Here is a 22,048-nt window from a genome sequence, read left to right on the forward strand (position 1 = left end):
GAGTGATTTGCCATTTCCTTCAACTCACTTAACAGATGAGGAAACTGAAGTAAACAGGGTTAAGTAACTTGCCCCCAGGGTCACATAGGCAGTCACACAAATGACTCTTTCTAACTGTAGGCGTAGCATTCTATCCACTGTGCCACCTAGCTGCCCTTATATGTCTCAAACTAACTTTACTTTGGTTTTTAGTTTCGACTGGGAATGTTTCTCTGTTTCCAGGCTTTTCCAACCCCTTCTTGAATAAAAAGTAACCTCCTGGCTTGAACTGTGGGTCCTCCTTGAAGAAAGAAAAATATCCCAAAGGCCTTTAATGACTTCTTTGAAGGGGCTTTGATGACTTGGGGAGCACCCTTTGAAGTGAAAAGGTTTTTTCAAGGGCCTCATCTCTGAGGAGAATTTCCCTGGTTTTCAGTTGCCAATCAGTTACACCCAACACAAAACAGTACCACATGACAAAGTTGAAACTTGCCCAACAGTTCAGGGGCTTTGCCTTTGTTAATAAGATTTGGGATCCAGGGATGTTTCTGGTTTCTGGTGCAGTTCTCTGAAGAAATTCTCTCCTCCTTTCTGTCTCCCCTGCCCTTGAATATTCCACTTGAACAGGGTTGCTCTGAAGACCAGCCTCCTTCCTTCAGTTGCTTTATGATTGCTGTTTGAAATTAAGGTAAACCGAGGCACTAAGCTCCAGGCACAGTTTATTAGCAAAACATGAATTTTCCAATAAACAGGATCTCAGCCTCCTCAGCTAGCTAAGACTGAATGATAGGTGAAAGATGATTTTTGTGGAATTAAACGGAACATCCAAAATCTAAAAGCATGGAGAAATGACTGGCTACAAAACCTACAGCATCGTAGATGTGGGAAACAGTATGATTGGCTGGAAATTTCAAATGCAGAGCTAGCAGTGAGTCCTCCCTCCATCTTGTCACTATGGGAAACTGGTGATGTTCATCTACATGACTAGTTAGTGTCACCGTGATAACAGATGAGACTTTCTTGAAGGACAAACCAGTGTTGCAGAGGTAACAGAGCAGACTCCCTGGCATCCACCTGCATCTTTCAAGGATAGCAGATTTTCTTGACACAAGATAAGATAAGTGATTAGCAGGAAAACTAAACTTCGGAAGTTAACTCAGAGACAAATGAAATGTGACTTAGGTAGTTACACAAAATGTTGGTAGTGATAGAAAATAAAATCAATTACAGTAATACAATTACAGAATAGAATCAATTTAATTTTCTCAATTTTCACTCTTAAAAGCTGTCATTATTAGAGGAGTTTAGAAGAGCATGAGTATAAGTTGATTATGTTGGAATGATCCCTTCCCTCTCCCCAAAATGAAGGAGTTAGAAAGAGATGCCCTGAAAGAGGGAAGGGAGAGGTTAAAATGGGAGAAATGGTCTTACATAAAAGAGGCATGTAAAGCCTTTTAGAGTGCTTTTATAGTGGAGAGGATGGGGGGTGGGGGGAAACAGCAACAGGTAAGGCTTGAACCTCCTTCATCATAATTGGTTCAAAGAGGGAAGGGGAAAAAAACCATAAAGTAGTGTTTAGACATCTCTCTTAACAATAGTGAAAGGGGGAGAAAAGAAAGGGAAGCATTGTTTAGAAGCAAATTACTTTTTGAGGAGGGACAGTGTAGAAAGAAAAGAATTAACAGAAGAAAGTTGAATGGAGGAAAATGCACAGTAATCATAGCTGAATGTCAATGGGATGAACTCACTCATAAAACAGAAGTGAATAGCAGGATGTTTGTGAAACCAGAATCCAACAATATGTTTACAAGTGACACACCTGCAACAGAGAAAGACACCTTCAGAGTTAAAATGGATGGCTGAAGCAGAATCTAATATGCTTCAGCTGAAGTAAAAAAGGCAAGGGTAGTAATCACAATTTCAAACAGAGCAAAAGTAGACCTAATTAAAAGATAATTTGAAAAACTGCATTTTGCTGAAAAGGTAATGAAATTATATCTTATAAACAATTTTACAGCAAGTTTCTTTGATTAAGATCTCATTTTTCAAATAAAAAAAAGTGAATCAAATTTGTAAAAGTAAGAATCCCCCAAATGATAAATGGTCAAAGCGTAACAGGCAGTTTTTAGAAGTTAAAGCTATAGTCATGAAAAACATGTTTTAAATCGCTGTTGGGTAGAGAAATGCAAATTAAAATAACTCCAAGGTACCATGTCACATGTGTGAGACTGGCTAACATGAAAGAAAAGGATAATGACAAATACTGGAGGATATATGGAAAAACTAGGTTGCTAATGAACTGATCCATCCCTTCTGGAGAAGAATTTGTAAGTGTGCCCAAAGGGTTACCCCTTAACCCAGCAATACCTCTACTAGATCTGTATCCAGAAGAGATTAAAGATGTACAAAAAAATATTTATGGCAGCTCTTTTTGTGGTGGAAAAGAATTAGAAGTTGAGGTGATCCCCCTTACTTGGGGAATGGTTAAACAAGTTGTGGCATATGATTGTGATAGAGAACTATTGTGCTATGAGAAATGATGCAGGGAGTGGTTCCAGAAAAATGTGAGAAGAAATGGGAGATTATTCTGCCCAGTAACAGCAGTGTTGTAATGATGATCATCTGTGAAAGACTTGGTTAGTCTGATAATACAATCATCCAAGGCAGTTCCTAAGGAGTAATGATGAATAAATTGCTATCCATTTCCGGAGAGAAAACTGAACTCTGAGTGCAAATTGAAGTAAAATTTTCTCACCTTTTTTGCCTTTTTTTTTTTTTTTTTTTTTAGTATGACCAACATCAAAATATGTTTTGCATGATTTCACATGTGTAACTGATACATTGCTTGCTTCTTCTGTGAGTTGGGGAGAGATTAGAAGGGTGAGAGAGAATTTGGAACTCAATGTAAAAAAAGCATATTAAAAATAATAAAATTTAAGAATTAAAAATAGATAATTCTGGTCTTAATGATACTACTGTGCAGGAAGTGTAATTGGGTGGGTAGAAATTAGGTCTCCATCGAAAGTTAGACATAATAGTTAACTTAAACTTTTGCCTGAAGTACACTAACCTCTTTTATTTTTCTGTGTCCCCTCCAACCTTCCCCCCTCTTCCATTTATTATCCTCTCCCCCCAAAAAAAACCCAAACCCAACTCAGAACTATCCATGAATTCTCGTGGTGGAACTTTCCTGTTTATTTCTGCTTCTTAAAGATAATCTCTAAAATTTTCCCATGATAGTTTCCTTACTTATGGCCTCAGCTTCAAATGTCTTCATGCCCATTGATTTAATTATATTAGCATGTGTTTTGGACTTTTCATAAACTGCAGTATGGCTTAATTCTGTTTTCTAATGGTGTTTTAATTTCCATATTCCCTTTTTTTTTTGGTTACTTTATGAATGGAGTTTTATGTGAAATCTTTAAATTAGAATTCGGAAGAAAAATGTTAGATATTGTCAGTATTTATGCAGTTTTTAATGTTGACCAGCGGCAGTTTGCTTGACAGTGGAATCTGGAATTTCACATTTGTTATAACAGAGAGTGAATTAGATACTTCTCTAAATATTTTTAAATATAACTTAATCATCAGTAAACACAAATTCTCCAATATTTAAAAAACTGACCAATCAGCAAGCACTTATTTAGCACCTCGTCTGTGCTAGGGATACAAAGACAGGAGTAAAATAGCCAGTTCTCAAGGATTTTACTTCCAAACTAGAGCAATACTTTTTACTCTCAACCCCTTTTTCTCTCACTCTCCCTGCCCACCTTCCTCCCTCCCAATCTTTTTCCCATTTCCCTTTCTCTTAGCATAGAAAACATATCCAAGGTTACCTTTGAGAAGGCACTGATAGTTGGGAGACCTAGTAGGAAGGGCTTCCTGCAGAAGATAGTGCTTGAGCTGAGTCCAAGAAGGATGAGGATCGGGGAAAGGTATTCAATTTGTTAATTGTTTGTGACTTTGGAGAGAGCAATTTGATTTGAGTATTCAGGTCAAAAGCCAGATTACAGTCTGGATATGAGAGAGTGGGAATCATAGTGGTGACAGTCTTCCATAAAAGATGAAAAAAGTGTCATATTAGCTAAGAGAAGAGCTATTCCTTAATCATAGTCAAGCAGGGAGAAGAGAGATGACACAGAAAGCAAGGTAAAGGGGAACCCTCAGTTTCCTCCATTAAGTATGAAGCAAGGGTAAGTTGACAAAAACGATGGACTATGAATAAGACAAAACTTCAGAATGCCTTTAAGCAACACTGAAGAAAAACATCTTGGTCACAGGCTCAAGTAAAATTCCTAGAAGAAATTAAGAGATTAAAAAAGCATTTAAAAATACTTTAAATGAAATGAGAGCTTTGGAGTAAAGACTTGGAAAGAGAATTAACAGCTCGTTAGAGTACCTGAAAATTAGATTCAATCAAACAGAAGTTAATGATTCCATGAGACACTAATGCATTTTTAAGTCAAAAGACTAAAAAATAGAATATATAAACTATCTCACCTTAAAAACAACCAGCTTGGGAAATAAGTCAAGGAGAGATGATTTAACAATCATTCATAGTCCCACCTGAGAGCCATGACTAAAAAATGAGCCTGAATGTCACTTGAAATCATGAATAAAAACCCAGATCTATTGGAACTATAAAGCAAAGCAAAAATAGAAACTCTCCACCAACTACCTCCTGTAAACAGCTTTAAAGTGAACACATTTATGTCAGAACCAAAATCCAGATCTCCGAGGTTAAAGGAGAAATAATGGAAACAGCCAAAAAGATTTAAATACAAAAAAAAAAACACCAGTCAAGATAATGACATGGCAGCTTCTGTTATAAACTGGAGGAAAGCTTAAGAGTATTCCAAAAGGCAAACGATAATTTTGCCACCTAGAGTAACATCTATAGAAATTGAAGGTGAAATACCACAAACCTTTAATGAAATGGAGGGCTTTCAAGTAAGTATTTCTAATGAAAACCTGAGAAGGAACTTTGAAATTCAAAAGAAGTGTGAAGAGAAGCATGGAAAGGTCAGCTGAAATGAGCAATCAGAAGGTACTACTACAAGGATATAGTCAGTAGCATTGTAGGCAGGGATTATAAAAGTGTCTCCTCAGAACCTTCAAGTCATCAGGAGTCAGAGAGGGAATTATACAGAATGGAGAGTTTAGGAGGAAGAATGAGGAAGTTATTACTGAGTATGCATTGAGGTCTTCAGTTGAAAGTGTGGGGAAAAAGAAATAGTTTAGAAGGCTTAAGGAGAGAAGAGATTTGCAATAGTCTTTAATGAGTCAGGGGAAAAGTGATTGTTACAGTGATGACCTAATTGAGGTTATATAGCATAAATTTATCAGTACAGTCTCTTGATTACCACCACCTTTATTTAACAACAACGTGTTGGAATGGAGGAAAACAAACAAAAGGATTGTATTAAAAACTCAGTTAAAAACTGAAATGTTTAATAAGGTAGTAGCATGATTGTCCTATTGTGTCCTCTTCTACTTTTTTGTGTAATTTTTATTTTTTCATTTAGTTTTTAAAGTGACATTGATTTTTTAAAAAAGTTATCGACTCATGTTTTCCTCTGCCCAATAAAAGTTCTCCCTTGTAATACAAATATGTATAGTTATGCAAAAGAAATGAAAAATTGGCCATGCCTGAAAGCATATAACTCATTCTTCACCTCCAGTCCATTATCTCGTAGGTGGGAAATGTTTCATCCTCAATGTTTTTGAATTTATGACATGAAGTTGCTGCTTTGGCTAGAGTTCTGAGACATTTCAATATTGTTTCCCCTCATGTTTTTGTAAATCATTATATATACTGTTTTCTTGGTTTTGCTTACTTTGCATCAATTCGTACAATTTCTCTCATGTTTCTATTTCTAATCTGTTATATTTGCCATTCCTCATAGCATAGTAATATTCCATCATATTTATTTATCACAATTTGTTCAGCCATTCCTATTTTCAGGGAAGATTATATTTTTTATTTTTGGGGGGAGATTATTTTTAATGTGAATATGAAATATATACTGGACTGAGAATAGTATAGGCTCTTTGAGGGCAGGAACTATTCCAGTTTTGGTTTTGTATCTCCTGTGCTAGTACCTAGTACAGTCCTGGTACATAAGTGGCTAATAAATAATTATTGATTCATTGATTTATTTGATGTTTTTAAAAGTTCTTAATTAATGTACTTAGCTTTTTAATTTTTATTTTTTATTCTCAGCTTAAACTTCAAATTAAAGATCATTTCCCTATCCATAGCAAAACAGAAAAAGATTACTCACAGAATTGAATCTCTGCCTTATAGTGCCTGCTTCTTCCAGATTGTCTAGCTTAGCTTTGCTTCCCTTTAAATTTCTCTTCTATGTGCATATGCATACATGAATGCACATATACATAAATATACATATATATGTTATTGTTTTCCCTGTAATACTCTTTTCTTTGGTATCATTATTACCAATATACACTCTCCCTGCCAACATCCCTCTAGTTTTAAAAAAAAATGAGAATGAGGGGGGAAAAGCAAACCCTTGCAACAAATACACAGCAGTCAAAATGAATCCATACAGTGTCCATTTCCCAAAAGATAAATTTCTTTGTTCAGCTTGAGTTTGTCCCTTCTCTTTCATGAGGTGTGAGATTAACTTGCTTTCATCGCAGGTCCTCAGGAGACATGGTGGTCATTGCATTTCAGAGTTGTTAACAGTGTTACTGTCCTTGTGCAAATTGTTCTCTTGGTTCTGTTCACATCACTTTATATCAGTCCGTACTATCTAGGATTCTCTGAAATTGTTTTTCCTCATTTCTTATGAGTTAATAATATTCGATTACATGAATTTACCACAGTTTTGTTCTGCTATCCCCTAATTAAGGAGCACCCCCATCCCTTATATGCGTTATTTTCCTTTTTTTCTTTTAACATTTCCTTTAGGGTCAAGAAGTTGTTGTATTTGTGATTATATCTTCTTAAGTATCATCCTTGCACTTGACCAGCCCTCTTTCCTCAGTTGTTTCCCTGTTAGGTTTAATGTATTTCTAAACCAAATTGAAGTTGCTTTCTCCATAATTACCAATGGTCTCTTGTCAAATCCCAAAAGGCCTTTTCTCAGTCTTCATCCTTCTTGACCCTCTCTATCAAGTACCCTCTTTTCTATTTTTTCTTACCTACGTTTTCATTATATTATTTTCTACAAACCATGGGTGCCACCTAAAGCTCTTTTCTGGACCCTAATCTCATTTACCTGTAGATTATTTCATTTGGTGATCTCATCAGCTCCCATAGATTGAGTTATTTCTGTGTAGATGATTCTCATATTTATATCTAGCCCAAATTTTTTCTTGACCTTCATTCTTGAAAACATAAAATGCCTATTTGGCACCTTAAAGTTAATTAATGTGTTCAAAACCCTCTCTTCTTGTGCTTGAGTCCATGTTCCCTATGATCCAGTGATACTGGCCTCCTTACTATTTCTTGCACATTACAACTGATGCTTTGTTTTCTAACTGACTTGTCTTCCTCTTCCTCCTCCTATCTCTGTCTTGGCTCTCTTTAAGGTTCATGTCAAATCCTACCTTTTTCAAGTGATCTTTTTTTTCCATTCTCTCCCCCATCCCTCTGGTAGTACCTTTTCTTTCAAGTGCACCTCCCATTTACATTTCATATATCTTGTATGTACATAGTGTATTTGCCTGTTATTTCTCTCATTAGCAAGTAAGCTTCTTGGAACTGGAACTGTGTTTTTGTCTTTCTTTGTATTTCTAGTACTTAATACAGAGCCTAGAATACAGTACATGCTTAATAAATGTTTGTTAATTTACTGGCTTTACCATCAGGTTCTAATAGATATTAGCAGTGTTAATTCATGATTCCTTGAAACGTAGTGTCCAGGCCTTTTAAAAAAAATCATGGTTTTTCATTGAGTTCAGTGATTCTTAAATTATCTCTCATCAATATGTTTTCCATGTCAGATTGTTTTTTATGTCAGATAGCTAACATTTTCCATTTTTGCAATCTTTGGATTTTCTTCTGGTATTTCTTGCTGTCTTATGAAGTCATTGGTTTATCTTTCCTAATTTTCCAGGGAGTCCATTACTTGGGTAAATTTTACTGTTTTTCTTCTATGCTGTTTATTCTCCTTCCATTTCTTTCTTGTGTGGCTATTGTTTCATGTTTTATCTCTTGCTTCATTTTTTCTAGGTATTCATGTAGTATTCATGTAGTCCTTTGTAGCTCCAATGTGACATTCACAATGCCTAAGGTAGCCAAGAATACAACAGTCTCTTCACATGGAAGACAGAACCAAAATATTTATTCAGAAACCAGTAAGCTGAATCCCAATACCAGAAACCAAATCCATCACAGCAACAGAGAAATCCATTCACAGTAACAATGCAGAGGGCATCACCAACCCCAGGCCTTCCTTCTGTTAAGATTCCCACAAACCAGCTCCCTTAAACAAATCACAAACAAGCTCTCCCACTCACATGATCCAGCTGCCTTCTTTCTCTATCTCCCTCAGTTCTGACTACTCACTCTCACCACCCTTCCTGCTCCACCTATTCAGCCAACTCTTCCCACCACAGGTTCCATGTGACTCAAACTTCCATGTTGACCCAAGCAGATTACATGAGCCTATTAATGAATGGGAAAGATCTTCTCATTTAAATTACCATTACATTCTTTAAATTGCCATTATTACTTCCTTATGGAATATCCATTTTTTCCTTTGACTCCTTGATTGCAGTTGTTATGGAGTTATTCACTCTTTGGACATCTTTGACTCTGCAATAATTCTTTATAGCGGTTGGTGTCTTCTTTTGTTTACTCATCTCTCTGGTCTTAGTTCCTGGATTGCGGCTTTGTACAGAGCTAGGCATAGCCCTTTGATGCATCTAGCCCATTTTCATCTTGCCCTGGGTTCCTATGCTGACCTCTTCCTCCTAGGCTTGGGGTCCCTCCCTGCTTCGAGGTTCATATTATTGGGCATTCGGAAACCCCTATGATATCTCATAACATAGTACTAGGGACCTTTGAACTTTGGGGTGTTTTCATTTGAATGTTGCTTTGGTGTCAGTGGTCAGTACCATAGTTGCATTTCTCTATTGCAAACTGGTAGTTTCCAGGATCCCTTGTTGTCACATTCCCGTCTTTCTGGAAGGGCTCTCTGTTCTTTTTGCCTCTAGACTTAGACTTACTCCTTCTTTTGCACAGGCTTCCAACTTGTTTGCCTATGGTGGTATTACTAGGTTTGCTAGCTCCCCTCCTTCCCATTGTATGTTGGCTTCTGGCTGGATTTTCATGCAGTTTCTCATTGGATTTCTTAATTGTCATTTGACCTGGTGCTAAGTTTTAGGATTTTGCTAGGGATGCCGATCAGCCTGTTTCCATTCAGACAGCCATACTGATCAGAAGTACCCATTAACACACTTTAAGAATACAAAAAAATATATAGAATTGAACCCAAAATATAATTTAGTTGATAAATACATAATTAATTATATATAATTTTCAACCATTTCTTTAAAAGGCAATAGAGTTATTTTTTAGCAAAATAGCAATAAGAATTTTTTGCTCCCATTTCCCATGTGACTTCTTTTGTCGGTATTTATAAAGTTCTGTTGCGTGTGTTTGTGTGTGTGTGTGTGTGTGTGTTTGTATTTATGGGCTTGTTCTGTATATATTCTAATTCTTTGAGGCTTTATTTGCCTCACTTTATATAACCATCATTGATACTCATTTTTTATTTCAGATTTTTTTTTTTAAATTACATTGACACATGAAATTCAGTTTTGTTCATTACAAGTCCAATCATTGAACGTGTAAGATACTCTTATTTTGGGTGTTATAAAGTAGCTATGGATGCTTGTATACGTAGATCTTTCCCCTGCCAGAACTTTAGGATATAGTTTCAGTATTGTATTCTTGGCCATTGCAGGATATGTATAATCAGATTTGTAACTCATATGGCCATATTTCTTTCCAAAAGGCTTGTACCGATTTATAGTGTCAACAGGAATGTTTAAGTACTGTGTTCTCTTATATCCCTTCCATTACTGGATCTCATTCTTTTTGGTTGTACCAACTTGGTGGTTATCTCACATGGTATCATTTATGTTTCTTCAGATTATTAAGAAGTTTGAACAACTTTTGGGGTGTGTGTTTATTAGTAGTTTGTATTTTCTTCTATAAAATTGTTCATATATTTTGTTTTTATTTAGAAGTGGATATTGCTTTGGTGGTTTATTTATGATAAGTTTTTTTTTCAGCTATATTTGCCATTTGAGTTTCATAATGACCCAGATAGCAGACTGGCATCATGGGGAAACACTGAGCTTGATTTCATGTCTGAAACTTCACTGACTCTTGGACGTTGGGCAAAATGGTTTCCTTTATTTTCCTTAGGTAACTAAAGCCATCTCTGAGATCTAGGATTTAGCTACCAAGTCATAACTATTTTGGTAGAGTTCTCCACTGACATAATTATAGCACCTTTCCATGTTAAGGAATATTGTCATCAAGATTTTTCATGTATACTTTTCTTGATTTGTGTGTGTGCACACACATTGTTATCCAGAATCCTCTTATATAATCAAATCCATTATTCTGTTTAATAATAGCAAGCATTTACTTAAGGTTTTCAAAGTGCTTTACAAATATTCTCTCATTTGATCTTCACAAGCCCTCTCAGAGGTAGGTGCTGTTATTATCACCTTCTTTTTACAAATAAAGAAACACAGGTATACAGACTTGCCCAGGGTCACTCTCTGCGCTTTATACATTCGTGTGGTAGTAAAAGGTTCTTTTCTTTCCATATTGATATCAATGTTATGACTTTTACTTTAAATATTTTCGTAACAAATATTTGAGAATGTCTTTATTTGTGACACACGTTCATTGCATGTCTTTCTCCTTCCCTTCCCTCCCCCCTCCCCCAACAGAGTAAAATAGTTCGTGTTCTGAACCTTTGGCAAAAAAATGGAGTGTTCAAAATTGAAATTATTCAGCCTCTTTTAGACATGGCAGCAGGAGCTACTAGTGCTGCTTCGGTGCCGGAAAATGTAACTAATAATGAAGGTATGATCATCTGAAATGTTAACCTGTGAATTTACTTAATGCAATGATTTTTGTGAAGCATATATCTTTGACTCAAGTGCAAGAATGTAGGATTTTGTTTTGCAATTTGATATACAGACTGGATTCATGTATTTGTAAAATTCTTCCATACTTGAGTTTTTAATACTCAGACATATAACTGAATATGCTATAATTAATACCCTGCCATACTTAATAGAATAAAAGCTAGTAATTATTGCTACTTTTTATTTATTTGTACTTTGTTGAAACATAGAATATAGTTTGTGAATTAAATTACTTAGTTCTTTCTTTTTAATAAAGTATTTGTTTCAGAGGAGAATGTAGTTGTTGAGGACTAACAGTACTCCAATAAAGATGAAATTTTAAGTACCATTACTAAGATGTTATGGTTCTCTCTTTCATCTCCTTGTAGGTTCACCTCCACCCCCAATAAAAGTTTCTTCTGAAACTCCTCAAGTCACTACAAATTCAGTACCAACTATGCCACAGTTGCCAAGCTCAGATGCTTTTGCAGCAGTGGCCCAGTTATTTCAGACAACCCAAGGACAACAGGTAAGCTAACTAAAACTCAAGCACACAAAAGAATGTTATTTGTAGAAGTCATTGTGATTTAACAAAAAATTCAACATTTAATGAATTTTTACTATGTGCAGGGCACTATGCCAGGGAATATAAAAGGATCCACCTTAACATTGATGAGAGTTGCTAGTGGTAGAGTTTTGTTGAGAGAGACAAATTTACAGGAGCACAAGATGATAGAATACGTATGAAAAGAAATGAAGGGGTACCAATCCATTTATTACTTTTTTCCCCTTACAATTTGATTTGAGAGCACATACTTTTTGCTATTTTGCCTTTCTACCTTTGCTGTACACTCTTTTCCCATGCAAAACAGAACAATGTGAAAAACCTTATCAAAAGGAAACAAAGAATCTATTTAGTTTCCCTACCTGTATTAATTTGTCTCACTATTCATTGTATTTCTTAATAATGCTTTTTTATACTATGCACCTACCAGCATATAGCTTATTGAATTTCTCATTTGTTAAGCTTCAGCAAATTCTTCAAACTTTCCAACAACCTTCAAAACCCCAGTCTCCAGCCATTGATAATTCTGTGATGGCTCAGGTTCAAGCTATAACAGCTCAGTTGAAGACTACAACGACACAACCACCTGAACAAAAAGCTTCCTTTCCCCAACCTGAGCAAAAAACTACATTTGATAAGGTAGGCCATTTCCCTTAATTTTTCAATTAGCTCTCAACGTTTGAGCTATTGAACCCCACCTTATTGCCCACAGAAATTTATCATTATTTTCACAGGCTGATTTCTTTCTAGTACTCAGCAGCCTTCTGCATCATCTTCCCCATATTATTAGTTTATATGCATAAGAATTGCAGAATAATGATTGTAAAATCAAAATCTGATTGGAAGGGCTAATCTGCTCCCCCAGAACATCCTGTTAGTGCGTTCCAAAAGTGCATATAAATAACTTATTTCAGATTTTTATCACAGATTTAATTGGGATGTTTTTGTTGTAGCTAATTCTTGATATCAATAGCTATTTTTAGAAATACTCAACTAACAACTTCTCTTTGGAAATATGTGCTCCCTTCTAAGTAAATTTAATCTCAATTTCATTTTATTGCTTGAATTTCAGAGGAAAATATTAATCCTATTGCATACATTGGTATTAAAAGTTATATCACAGTGGAAATAGATTTTGCATGATTTCACATATAAAATTGATATTATATTGTTTGCCTTCTCAATGGGTGGGGAGAGGCTGGAGGAAGGGAAAAATTTCTGATCTCAGAATTTAAAAATGAAAAAAAGAAAACTAAAAATAAATTATATTTTTAAAGAAGTTATATCACAGATGTTCATTAGATAAGTTCACACGATTATTCCAAAAGAAAATTAAATAAACTATGTATAGGTATACACATAATACATTAATTTTGTTGGTAGTCACATATTGGTGGGCATGTGAGAGGATGGCCACCTCTCACATAGGTCAGTAAAGAGGATATTTCTACAGAATAGTTGGCTTTAGTCAATTTTCATGAAGTGTGAATTGATTCATTTTAAAACCAGAAAATGTTTCTATTGCATGATGCCATTGCCATCTTATCTTTATGGAGAGAATGTTTTTATTTGACAAAGCTGATGAAAGTCATTTGCTTTGTTTCAGTAAAGAAGGGAAAGAACCAGTATTCAAATTATTCTCTTTCCATAAAATGAGATTGTTTGACTTTTTGGTGTTATCACAGATATACATCTTATATCAGTGGCCAAAAAAAACCACCCCTGTGTAGTACAGTATCTTGGAATATATTTTTAAAATTTTTCCTAATTTTTACTCTTGACCTCTTCACCTCTTGCGGTGAAGAAATTCCATTTTAAAACAAGCAGAGTCACTATGTTTTGTTGCTTAAATATTATTTTTATAACACACCGCATATTGTTTCTTTCTATAGACATAAAGTAAGTACAATAAGCTAATATCTTATTTTGTGTATTTTTTAAAAATTGACTTTCTGAATTTCCTTTAATTTTGAAATTAGCTATTTTGCTATTAGAACTTTTGGTATCTAAGTATACTTTAAAATAATAATGTGTGTAGATATATATTGTAGTTTATATTTCTGGGTTCCAAGGTAAGCTTGTTTTCTAGAAACATGTAAAATTAATATTAACTTTAACATGAGACACGATTTTTTTTTTTAAGGAGGCATTGAAACATAATTCTTTTTTTTTTCCAGAAGTTATTAGATAGATTTGATTATGATGATGAGCCAGAAGCTGCTGAAGAATCAAAGAAAGAAGATTCTTCTGTTTCTCCTTCTCTTCCTCAGCCTCCATTGTAAGTGACTTATGGTTATTTAAAGAATAACAAAATGAAGATTATTATTATTTTGAAGTCTGGAAAATGACTAATTTCTCCATATAAACATGCAAAATCACTTTTCATTGTCTGTTAATTATTGAATTTTATTAGATAAAATTTAATGTAAGTACTGTTACTTATCAGAGACCCATTTTTAATAGTATTTGCTATATTGAATAGTGTAGGACAACAAGAATAGATTATATTTATATAGTGTTTAAGGCTTACAAAGTGCCATGGATACTTTATCTCATTTGAGTTGCTCAGCACAACCCTGAGAGGTAGGTATTAGTTATAATTATCCACTTTACAAAATTGAGATGAATTGACTTATGCTTGGTTATGGAGCTAGTCTATTGGAGAACAGGTTGCTTTCCCCCCCAACATCTTTCTTGACTCCAAGTTTCAGGACTGTTTTTGTTATACCATAATGCCTTAATACAGAAAAATTAAGAAATTATTCATATTGGTTACTAGTTGCAGTTAGACAGACTCTTAAGAAGCTATTAGTCCAAACCCTTGTTCTTAATTTTATAATTCTGTTTTACAATTTCCTTGGTATGGTTATTAGACTGTTCTAAACAGCATTCTGTTTTTCTTTCTAGTGGATTTCCAGGAGATGGTATGCAGCAGTCTGCATATTCACAAATTCCAAATATAGATCCCTATCAACAGAGAATGTTGGGAGTACAACAGGATCCAATACATCACCAGGTAGAGATGACCCATACCTTTTAAATTTAGGTCTATTGAGACATGTGGGACCTTTCTAAAATTTTATAATTTAGTAACAAAGTATGAATTAGAAATACTGAAAACAAGATACTTTTCTAAAGCTATATTTTGGGAAAGTGAATGTTCAATGTCATTTAGGAAAAATACGTTTTTTTTTAAAGTCATTTTCTATTGACATCAGAATTCTTTAAAATATGAGTTCTTAACCTGGAGTTTGAATTGGTTCTTTTAAATAATTATATTTAAGTGTAACTGGTTTTCTTTGCAATCTGTGTATTTTATTTTATGCAGCTTAAAAGCAGAAGGGGTTCATGGGCTTACCCATACTGCAAAAGGGGTCCATGATGCAAAAATGTTAAGACTTGCTTTAAAAAAAAATTTTTTTTGCAGGCATTTAACTCTCCCTCCCATTCAACAAGTTTTTTTAGAAGAAACAGAAAAACCTCCTGACAAATATACATAGTACAGCAAAAACACACACAGAACCAAAAAACCTTAAGTCCTTTAGTTTTCCAAAGTATTCTTATATTTATAGTTAGATTTTTATACATTCTGTCTACCAAGGTACACACAGGATGTATAAAAATCTAACTATCAATATAGATAACATTCTCATATATTTCTTTGTAATTCTGCTGCTGGAATTTTTGCTGGCGTTATTGTTATTCAGTCTTATCCAACTCTTTGTGATCTGATTTGGGTTTTCTTGGCAAAGATACTGGAATGGTTTGTCGTTTGCGTTTCCAGCTCATTTTACAGATGAGGAAACTGAGGCAAACCGGGTTAAGTAACTTGCCCAGGGTCACACCGCTAGTAAATGTCTGAAGCTAGATTTAAACTCAGGTATTCTTGACTCCATGCCCAGCATTCTATCCTTTGTGCCACCTAGCTGCCCACTGCTGGTAAAATATAGGAATGCTAATGATGTATGTATATTTAATAGTCTACTACTTGGCTGAATATATTGTTTCAGTTTCTTTTAGTTGACTTTAAGTAACTCATATCTATGCTTATTCATCGACTTTCTAACATTTCTAGAAATATGTTAAATAGTAGTGGTAATATTGATATCTTTACCTTTGATCTAATTTTAAAGGCCTCTTAATTTTTCTCCATCATGTTTAGTATTTGTTCTTGGTTTTAGATAGGTATTCGTTATTCCACTAAGGAAATATCCAATTATTTCAGTTTTTAGAGCTTTAAGCAGAAATGAATATTTTATTTTGTCAAACATCTTTTTAGCATTCACTGGCATAATTATGTGGTTTTTATTATTGACATTACTTACTATGTTTATTATCTTTTTTATGTTGAACCAAGCCTGCTTTTATGAAATAAATCCAATCTAGTCAAGGCATATAATGTTTCTAATACATTGTTGTAGCCTATTTGTAAATATTAAATTTAAAAAATTAATTTTTTTTCCCATGGTTCATTCTTTTCTCTCTGATTTTTCTCTCTGGTTTAGGTTATGAAGACCATATTTCTATCATGTAAAGAGATTAAAAGAGTGCATTTTCCTGTAATTTTAAACAGTTTATGTAATACTGAAGGAAATACTGTTTTTTTTACCTTTGAGCTTCTTTCTAGGTTGATTGTCCCCAGCCTTCTGCAATATTTCCCAGTACTTCTTAACCTTATCTTCCCCTTTAAAGACCCTTCCTTTCTGTACCTTGTCTGTATGTAGTTATTTACATGTTCTCACCTCTTTGGACTGGTAGACACCTAATAAATACTTGTTGACTTAACCCTTATTTACAACAGCTGAAGTGACTTTGGTGACTTCCTTTTTGATGTGCAAAGAGGTTCGTTTATTCTTGCTTAAAGGAGTTGAAGTGGATATTGTATCCATCAATCCAGTGGTTTTATGGAACCTTAAAAATCTTTCCCCTTATTGAAGTAGAGGCCCATAGCCTGAGTGGGTACTATGTTCTGTTGGTTTACCCTTTATGAGGCTTAGAATTCTTTTTCTGAAAGTTTTTAGCTTTTAACAAACGGTTGTTAAACTTCAGAGGTAAAACTTTATGCTATGAAATTGTATGCTAAAAATTAAAAAGACAATTCAGGAAATTATTAGGAATCTGTATTTTATGATACTAATCCCAGATAAACACAAGAACCTAGTTTGAGAGAGGTTCCAAAAAATTTATTTAATTAGGTACATTTTCTTGTCTGGATCATGGCCAGCCCTAGTTCATGTAGAGTAGTGGTTCTTGATTTGATGTCTATGTACTTCCTATTTCTTCTTTATTATTTCATTATCATTGGTTTTCTTTATATTCCTATGTATTTTATTTTAAGCATTTAAAAACATTGTTCTGAAGAGAGCTCCATAGGCTTCACCAGACTTCCAAGGGCGTATCCATGGCACAAAAACCTCTTCTATAAATGCAGTGCTGAAAAATTTGAAGGAAAAACTAATGTCAGTTATTTTCATCACTTACTAATGAGTTTTCCTGACTATTTTCTAACAGTTTCCACTAATAAATGTTTAGGAGTAATAAAAATGTTCTTAGGTTCAATTTGATAGCTCTGTATATTATATTATACAGTTAATTACAGATCAGAAACAGGTATATGTTAAACCTTACTTTTTATTTCATTGTAATTATGTTATTCAAATGCCTGAAAGTTATCGTGAGTCAATAGCTATTTATTAAGCACCTATTATGTGCCAGGAAGTTATAAGCCTACAGTAAGAATGTTATTATTACCACAAATCTTTAAGCATTCATTTGATTTTTAGCGTATTATGTATGTGTGAATGTACACACATGCATGTATATCTGTGTATAAATTTAAGTTTGCTTTCATATTTTTTTACCTTGTAGAACACAGTACAAATAGAAACGACTATGCAGCTTTTATGTCATCATATTTATGATAAAGGAATTTGATCCCTCTCTTTCTCTCTTTTTGTCCTTAAGGTCCCACTTCCTCCTAATGGACAAATGCCAGGTTTTGGACTACTTCCTACACCTCCATTTCCTCCTATGGCTCAGCCTGTGATTCCTCCAGCACCACCTGTGCAACAACCTTACCAAACTTCATTCCAGGCACAAAATGAACCACATATGCAGAAAGTACATCAACAGGTGAAAAATCATTTCAGATAATTAAGTAATGGAACTGTTAAGTTTCATATGCAAAAATTTAGTTTTTTTGCAGATTCTACCCTTTGAGTATGTAATTGTATTTTGACTAACTGCCGAGCATTATTTAGAAGCATACATTATTCATTTTAGTTTCAAAAAGCTTTGAAAGTTTAGTAATAGTGAAAAACAAATTAATGCTGCCTTGAACTAAAGAAAGTCCTTCAGCTCAAGATAGAAATGGCTGAAGTTTTACTATAAAACAGCTTTGAGTAGTTTTCCACATTTGCTTAGAGTTTACCTGTCATATCTTGAAATATTTTGGATTCTAAATTCTGCTCATTTACGTATGTTTTAAAAATTAATTAGAAGAATGTTTTGAATAATCTTTAATATTATTATCAAAGTACACTGACAATTTTACTTTGTTATTTAGTAATGTCATGCATACTGAGGAAGGGATGATCTTTCCTTTCATTTTCTAATAAAAAGAAATTGCTGACTTTAAGTGATACAGTGAAAGAGAATTGTTTTGAAAAGCAAAGATCTCTAGTCTGTTATTTGGTAGGATAAACTTATATTCATATAATGTTTGTTCCCCTCATTTAAAATGGGATTTTATTTTATTTTAAAGGAAATGGAAGTGGAGCAGCCTTGTGTTCAAGAAACTAAGCGACATGTCTCTGAAAACAGAAAATCAAGATCTAGGTCAGCATCAAGGTGAGGGGAATACAGTGTAATTTTCTGGGAGTAAATACTTTGAAATGAGAAAATTTTAAATCAGTTTACCTACACTTAGAATCACATTTTCCAAACAAATTGGGTTTTGAGATGTTGTTGGAACCCATAAATGTGGGTTTGCAAAGCTGCAATTATTGAGAATATCCAGGAGACTTGAGAGTTTGTATGAAACAAGAATAGACACAGGTTTCAAGGGTTTTAAGTTGAGGGTAGTGTGACACATTATGTGAATACAATTATGCTAGATAGATGTCAAAGATGGGGTATAAGGATTTGAGATAGAGGGGTTTGTATGTGTTGGACGTGGTGTAGATGATAGGGAAGATATTTGTGTCAAGTACATAATGAAGGGAGTTCATTGTGTGTGAATGAGATATTAACAAGATGCTCTTTGCTATCTGGTCCCTCAAGGATTTATGACATTTGACTCACATGTATCTGGATTTGTTTGGGGGAGGAAAGGATTTTTTTTTCCCTAAAATCTATTTATTAATTCATTTATTTTTTTCATTTTCAACATTCATTTACACAAGATTTTGAGTTCCAGATTTTCTCCCCATCTCTCTCCTCCCCCAACCTCAAGATACCATGTATTCTGATTACCACTTCCCCCAATCTGCCCTCCCTTCTATCACACTTCTCCCTTCCCTTATCCCCATCTTCTCTCTTTTCTTGTAGAGCAAGGTAGATTTCTATACCTCATTGCCTGTACATCTTATTTCCCAGTTGCATGTAGAAATAATTTTTAATATTCGTTTTTAAAACTTTGAGTTCCAACTTCTCTCCCTTCCTCCATCCCCACCCATTCCTACTGAGAAGGCAAGCAACTAGATATAGGTTATACATGTATAGTTATGCAGAAGACTTCCATAAATGTAATGTTGTGAAAGACTTAACTATATTTCCCTCTATCCTATCCTGCCCTCCATTTATTCTATTCTCTCTTTAGACCTTGTCCCTCCCCAAAAGTATTTACTTCTAATTAGCCCCTCTTCCCATTTGCCCTCCCTTCTATCATTCCCCCACACCCTACTTGTCCCCTTCTCCCCTACTTTTCCTGTAGTGTAAGACAGATTTTCGTGCCAAATTGAATGTTCATGTGATTCCCTCCTTAAACTAAATGTGATGAGAGTAAGCTTCACTTTTTCCCTCTCAGCTCCCTTTTTTTCGCCTCCACTTAAAAAGCTTTTCCTTGCCTGTTTTATGAGAGATAATTTGCCCCATTCTTTCTCCCTTTCTGTTCCCAATATATTCCTCTCTCACCCTTTAATTTTTTTTTTATATATCATCCCTTCCTATTCAACTCACCCTGTGCACTCTGTCTATAATACTGAGAAAAATCTCGAGTTACAAATATTATCTTTCCATTTAGGAATGTAAGTAATTCAAATTTAGTAAGTCCCTTATGATTTCTCTTTCCTGTTTACCTTTTCATGCTTCTCTTGATTCTTGTGTTTGAAGGTCAGATTTTCTATTCAGCTCTTGTCTTTTCACCAAGAATGCTTGAAAGTCCTCTATTTCATTGAGTGACCCTTTTTCCCCCCTGAGGTATTATACTTAGTTTTTTTGAGTAGGTGATTCTTGGTTTTAATCCTAGCTCCTTTGACTTCTGGAATATCATATTCCAAGACCTTTGATCCCTTAATGTAGAAGCTGCTAGATCTTGTGTTATCCTGATTGTATTTCTACAATACTCAAATTGTTTCTTTCTGACAGCTTGCAATATTTTCTCCTTGATTTGGGAACTCTGGAATTTGGCTTCAATATTCCTAAGGAGTTTTCCTTTTGGGATCTCTATCAGGAGGCAATCGGTGGATTCTTTGAACATTTATTTTACCCTCTGGCTCTAGAATATCAGGGTAGTTTTCCTTGATAATTTCATGAAAGATGATGTCTAGGCTCTTTTTTTGATCATGGCTTTCAGGTAGTCCCGTAATTTTTAAATTGTCTCTCCTGCATCTGTTTTCCAGGTCAGTTGTTCTTCCAGTGAGATATTTCACATTGTCTCCTATTTTTTCATTCCTTTGGTTTTGTTTTATAATTTTTTGATTTTTCATAAAGTTATTAGCTTCTATCTGCTCCATTCTAATCTTTAAGGAATTATTTTCTTCAGTGAGTTTTTGGACCTCCTTTTCCATGTGGCCAATTCTGCTTTTTAGGGCATTCTTCTCCTCATTTTTGGATCTCTTTTGCCATTTGAGTTAGTCTGTTTTTTAAAGTGTTATTTTCTTCAGCATTTTTTTGGATCTCCTTTAGCAAGCAGTTGACTCATTTTTCATGATTTTCTTGCATCACTCTCATTTCTCTTCCCAATTTTTTCTCTACTTCTCTTACTTGATTTTCAAAATCCTTTTAGAGCTCTTTCGTAGCCTGAGACCAATTCATATTTTTCTTGGAGGCTTGGGATGGAAAAGCTTTTACTTTGTTTTCTTCTGTTTACATGTTTTGGTCTTCCTTGTCACCAAAGTAAGATTCTAGTCTGATTCTTTTTCCAATTTTTGCTCATTTCCCTAGCCGTTTACTTGACTTTTGAGCTGTTTGTCAAGGTAGTTCTCTGTTTCAGTGGGGATGAGGGATGTATTGTCAGCTGCTCGATCCCCCCACAGTCTATGGACCTAGAGCTCCAGAAACACTGGCTGCAGCTGCCCCTGCTGCTGTTATGGCTGCCTCAGGTTCCTCCACCCCTTCCCCCCTCTGTCACCCTTGAGCTGGGGCCAGACCACTCCACTCTGCTGCACTGGTCCCACAGGTTTTTTCCACTGACCTTCCAATTTGTCCTCAGTGTTTTTGGGTCCTGAAGTCTGGAAACCACCACGAGTATGAGAGATTCAGTCCCCCCAAGGCTTGCTCAGGTCCCCTTTGTGCACATGCAGCCCACACTGGATTGCACTCTGCTCCTAATGTGGCGCAATAGATACTTCTCAGTGACTTGCCAGGCTGTCTTCGACTGGAGATTTGCTTTACTCCATCATTCTGTGGGTTCTGCATCTCCAAAATTTGTTTAGAGCCATTTTTTACAGGTATTTTGCTGGGCTTGGCGGGAGCCCTCTGGAAAGTCCGTGCTGTTACTCTGTCATCTTGGCTCTGAAAGGAGTTTTCATAACGAAACAGGTCAGGCTTTCTTTCTCACTGTCTTATTGTTCCAGAGATATTCCTTAAAATAGAGGTCATGTATGGTTTGTGTCTTAGGTGACAAAATGTCAGTAATGTCCCTTCTGGAAATGGTACTTGACTTGTAATATTGGTTTCAGGTATAGGACGCTGGTTTATTTTATCTACTGAAGAAACTTCTCACGACACAAAAATGTCATGGGTATGCTTTAGCTACGGATCTCATAAAAAGACATTTCAGTTCATTTCTGTAGTGCCAACACAGGTGGCTATGAATATGCCAGCCTAATTCTGAATCACAAACGATAACAGACTCTCCACATGGAAGACAGAACCAAAACATTTACATCAGAAAGCTGAATCCTAACACCAAAAGCCAAAAATTCATCATAGCAACAAAGA

The 22,048-nt window shown here is 35.0% G+C and overlaps 1 protein-coding gene across 6 annotated transcripts in view; it reads left to right on the forward strand.

Annotated features, from left to right (window-relative positions):
- Positions 1–22,048, forward strand: part of SCAF4 (SR-related CTD associated factor 4) — a 95,656-nt gene that overhangs the window by 40,056 nt on the left and 33,552 nt on the right. For 2 of the 6 annotated variants that reach the window (XM_072614999.1, XM_072615003.1), the window contains exons 5-11: positions 10,921–11,056; positions 11,490–11,629; positions 12,128–12,304; positions 13,843–13,943; positions 14,573–14,681; positions 17,630–17,797; positions 18,429–18,514. In XM_072614999.1, the coding sequence (XP_072471100.1) occupies positions 10,921–11,056; positions 11,490–11,629; positions 12,128–12,304; positions 13,843–13,943; positions 14,573–14,681; positions 17,630–17,797; positions 18,429–18,514 (917 nt within the window). The remainder of the gene's footprint in view (positions 1–10,920; positions 11,057–11,489; positions 11,630–12,127; positions 12,305–13,842; positions 13,944–14,572; positions 14,682–17,629; positions 17,798–18,428; positions 18,515–22,048) is intronic. The other 4 variants (XM_072615002.1, XM_072615004.1, XM_072615001.1 and 1 more) reach the window with 3 other exon arrangements.

This window comes from Notamacropus eugenii, chromosome 5, assembly GCF_028372415.1.
Source record: "Notamacropus eugenii isolate mMacEug1 chromosome 5, mMacEug1.pri_v2, whole genome shotgun sequence".
NCBI classification, from domain to species: domain Eukaryota; kingdom Metazoa; phylum Chordata; class Mammalia; order Diprotodontia; family Macropodidae; genus Notamacropus; species Notamacropus eugenii.